The sequence below is a fragment of the Penaeus monodon genome, unplaced genomic scaffold (assembly GCF_015228065.2).
Source record: "Penaeus monodon isolate SGIC_2016 unplaced genomic scaffold, NSTDA_Pmon_1 PmonScaffold_6663, whole genome shotgun sequence".
NCBI classification, from domain to species: domain Eukaryota; kingdom Metazoa; phylum Arthropoda; class Malacostraca; order Decapoda; family Penaeidae; genus Penaeus; species Penaeus monodon.
In genome coordinates this window covers 12,501-17,112 of record NW_023661732.1, presented here as the reverse complement: position 1 = coordinate 17,112, position 4,612 = coordinate 12,501, and the positions used below count along the sequence as shown (strand labels likewise).

At 38.1% G+C, this 4,612-nt stretch overlaps 1 protein-coding gene across 1 annotated transcript in view; it reads right to left on the bottom strand.

The window, feature by feature from the left end:
- Positions 1 to 162: 162 nt before the first annotated feature.
- Positions 163 to 4,612, bottom strand: part of LOC119571525 (Down syndrome cell adhesion molecule-like protein Dscam2) — a gene marked incomplete at its 3' end in the record, with an annotated part of 7,553 nt that continues 3,103 nt past the window's right edge. The window contains exon 6 of the mRNA XM_037918790.1: positions 163 to 446. Within this exon, the coding sequence (XP_037774718.1) occupies positions 163 to 446 (284 nt within the window). The remainder of the gene's footprint in view (positions 447 to 4,612) is intronic.

The window sequence follows — 4,612 nt, the reverse complement described above, 5'->3', positions numbered from 1 at the left end:
GTGGTGTACCTTCTTGTGTGTGTTGTTTGTGTTTGCGTGTGTGTGTGTGGTGGTGTGTGTGTGTGTGTGTGTGTGTGTGTGTGTGTGTGTGGTGTGTGCGAGTGCGTTTGTTTGGCCCCCCTAGCAGCCCACTGACTACTCCCCACTGCCCCCCCCACTTGCCTTGGTCCAGAATAGTGAGCTTGAGCGTGGGCGTGGGCTTCCCTCGCCCGCCCTCGTCCTCGCCGTCAGCCAGAACTCGTGTGTGCCGCGGCTGAGGTGCGTGAGAGTGTGAGAGTTGGCGTGGGCGTGAAGAGGGTGCTGTGAGGGCGCGCGGGCGTGGGGTGGACGGTGGTTAAGCGTGTAGCCCAAGAGCACGCCCGTGGGTGGGTGTGGAGGCAGCCACGTGAGTATAGCTGCGCCCACGTCTGACTGCAAAGCTCTCAGTCCGCCCGGGACGCCCGCAACTGCAAGTAAATAGCATAGTACGTCTGATTATATAACATATATATATATATATATATATATATATATATATATATATATATATATATATATGTATGTGTATATATGTATACATACACACACACACACACACACACACACACACACACACACACACACACACACACACACTCACACACACACACACACACACACACACACACACACACATATATATATATATATTATATATATATATATATATATATATATCTTCTTCTTTAACGGTAGGTTCATGTCTGAGCCGCCGTGGTCACAGCATGATACTTAATTGTAGTTATCATGTTGTGATGCTCTTGGAGTGAGTACGTGGTAGGGTCCCGAGTTCCTTTCCACGGAGAGTGCCGGTGTTACCTTGGGTATCCTTGCCCAAGGGAACAACGCGCCGGCCGGTGACTCGAACCCTCGAACTCAGATTGCCGTCGTGACAGTGTTGTGTTCGACGCTCTAACCATTCGGCCACCGCGGCCTTATATATATATATATATATATATATATATATATATATAAAATATATATATATCATCATCAATAACGGTATGCTCATGTTGAGCAGCCGTGGACCTCTCCACCATCCTTCGCCACTAAACTCGATCTTACGCTTTTCTTTCCACTTATACCATCGACAGCCCGCAAATATCTTTGATATTGTCGCTCAGTCTTGTCTTCGGTTTGCCTCTTCCTCTGTTTCCTATCACCATCCCTGTCAGCAAGTTTTTCTCAATACTTTTACTTATCATACATGACAATAAACTTTAATTTCCTCTTGTTCAAGATGTCCAACAGTCGGTCTTTACAATTTATTTTCTCAGCACTTCATCATTCGTCTTCTTCTCTGTCCAGCTAATACGCAGTACTCGTCTGTAACACCACATTTCAAAAACTATGATCTTTTTCTTGTCTATCTACTTCAACACCCAACACTCAGAACCATATGATGCAATTGGGAAAACTAATGAGTTCAATAACCTCAGCTTTGTCCGTAAGGTAATGCTTCGGTCTTTCCAGATGTTATTGAGAGCAATTGTGGCGCTTTTGGCAATGGTAATTCTTCTTTTTATCTCCGGTGAATCATCATATGTATTAGTTAAAACAGCTCCAAGATAAGTGAACTCTTTCACATTTTCCACAATCATTCCATTGATTGTAACATGTTCATCATTGTTCATTGCCGGTTATCTTTGAATCTTCATGATCTTAGTTTTCTTGGCATTAAGAAATAAGCCAGCCTTTTCGCTTGCTTCTCTAACTTTATCTAGTAGTTGTTGTAGTTCAGTGATACTGCTGGCAATCAAAACTATATCATCGGCGTACCTCAGATTTGATATTTTGTATCCTCCAACATCCACAGTTCCTTAAAAATTCTCTAGAGCACCTCTCATAATTGTTTCAGAATATATATTAAAGAGGTGCGGAGACAGAATGCAACCCTGTCGTACTCCTTGTTTGACTTCGAACCATTCTTTTAACCCATAAGTGGTTCTTACAGCTGCTTGTTGTTGGTCATACAAGGCTTTTATTAGTTGGATGATGGAAACTTCATATCGTACATGTTATTCCAGAGGATATCGTGATCAACAGTATCAAAAGCTTTCACATAATCGATGAAACACAGGTATAGGTCTTTTTGATGTTCTCTGTTTTTCTCTATGATCAAGTTTAAATTTAGAATCTGGTTTCTGGTACTTTTTCCAGGGCGAAAACCTGCTTGTTCGTCTGCAATTTCCTCTCTTAACTTCAACTTCATTCTTTCAGCAATAATTTTCAACAAAATTTTGCTGCTGTGACTTATTAAGGCAATTGTCCTATTATTGTTGCATTGGAGTGCGTCACCTTTTTTAGGTATGGGAGTAAAGACTGATTTTACCCAGTCTTCTGGCCATTTTCTTTCATTCCATATTTTTGTACAGAGTTTGTAGAAGAAGTATTCAACACTTTCGCCAACATTCTTAATTAGTTCTGCTGTTATTTCATCTATTCCGGGGCTCTTGTTATTCTTTACTTCTTTTATGGCTTTTATAACTTCGTCCAGCAGTGGCGGTGGTTCATCCTCGCTGTCATTGAGTCTAATTAATGTTGTTGTTAGATTTTTATTCTTTTTGTATAGGTTGGAACAATATTGATTCCATCTATCTTTGACTTCTTTTCCATCACACAAAACAAGTCCATCTTCAGTTTTGATAGTGTCCATTGTAGGTTTAAATTTTCGTGTGATGTTTCGTACCCTTAGTTCTTTAGTTGTCTTATTGATAGAACAGTTTTCAATTCTCTGGCAATGTTCATTTAAATATTTTTCCTTATCTTGTTGCAATAATCTTTGAATTTTTGTTTTTGTTTTTTGTAAATTACTTTTTCAACTGGATTATTGATACCTTTTTATTTTAGGCATCTTCTTGTTTCAATTTCACTTATTGTTTTTTCAGATATCCAGGGGGAATTTTGTCTTTTTCTTTTTGGCGATAGTTTCTTAAGCAGTGCTCAGCAAGAGTTCTTTTCCTTCTTCCCACAACTCATTTGGTGTTTTATCATCTTCACATTGATTGAGTATTTCAAATTTGTTTGACACTGCAATTCTGTAATTGTTATCAAGAGTTTTGTAGTCGAGCTTTAGAGGTGGTGTTGGACGCTCCATCTTTTGAGTCTTATTTTAAAGTCGATAGTTAGTAGTTGGTGGTCACTGTTGCAGTCGGCACCAGGTCTTGTTTTGGAATTTTTATGCAACTCTTCCATTTTTGGTTCAGCACAATGTAGTCAATTTGGTTGCGTGTTCTTTTGTTGGTGAAAACCACGTGTACAAGTGTCTTGGGTGGTGTTGGAACAATGTATTGGCTATAACTAGATTATTTGTACTACAGAATTCAATAATATCTTTACCTCTTTCATTTATATCTCCAAGGCCGAATTTTCCACAGGTGTCATTTTTTTGATTATTTTTTCCTACTTTGGCGTTGAGGTCTCCCATGATTATTTTTACATCTCTGTTAGGGATTGTGTCTAAAGTATCTTGGAGAGAGTTATAAAAAAAATTTCCCTTTTCATCACTTGCAATATTGGTTGGTGCGTAGCATTGTATGATACTAATATTATGAGGTTTTGCTTGTATTCTGACTTTTAAAATGCGATCATTTATTGGGCTGTACCCAATTAGTGCATTTGCAGTTTTTTTCGTGAGAATCATAGCAACTCCGTGACTATAATTTCCTTCTTCTTTCCAGAAAAAAGAACTGTCTTGTTTTTTTTAGTTTGAAACTTCCATTACTTTTCCAATTGGTCTCACTGATTCCTAGTATTTGAATGTTGTATCTATCCATTTCGTTACAGACAGTATGTAATTACCCATCTCTTTCATTTTCCTTACGTTCCACGTTTCCCATTTTTAATGTGTTTCTTAATTGGACCTGTTTTCTTTTCTTCTTGTCTTCCAGATGCATATTTAACATTGTCAGCCTGGTTGCCCACTAACTAACGCGCCCCTTGATAACCCACGCGACGGGCGATGTGGTATGAATTATCGTTTCTGTATTTAATCATTGGTGTAGAGGTTTGTCAGGAGAAAATAAAAGTTGAGTGGAATCCCCCAGTCTCCTTCTCAACTCGCAGTCTCCAACTAATTAGGAGGAAAATATCTCTGCCGCTTTTAAAACAGTTACACTGTAATACGCCAGACATATTATTTGGTGAAACCAGTAATCAGTAGAAATGAAGGTGTTTTCACCAGATATCCACTGCCCTGCTGCCGACAGTTTCACCGCAACCCTGGTATAGGGAGCTAATAGGGTGCTATCCTTGTTCAAGGGAACCCTAGGGTGCAGTTATTGTCTTACCCAGGACAAATAATATATATATATATATATATATATATATATATATATATATATATATATATATATATATATATATATATATTCCGTGGAAAGGAACTGGGGACCCTACCAAGTACTCATTCCAAGAGCATCACAACATGAAAACTACAATTAAGTATCATGCTGTGACCACGGCGGCTCAAACATGAACCTACCGTAAAAAAAAAAAAAAAAAAAAAAAAAAAAAAAAAAAAAAAAAATATATATATATATATATATATATATATATATATATATATATATATACATATATTATTATGTTCCTC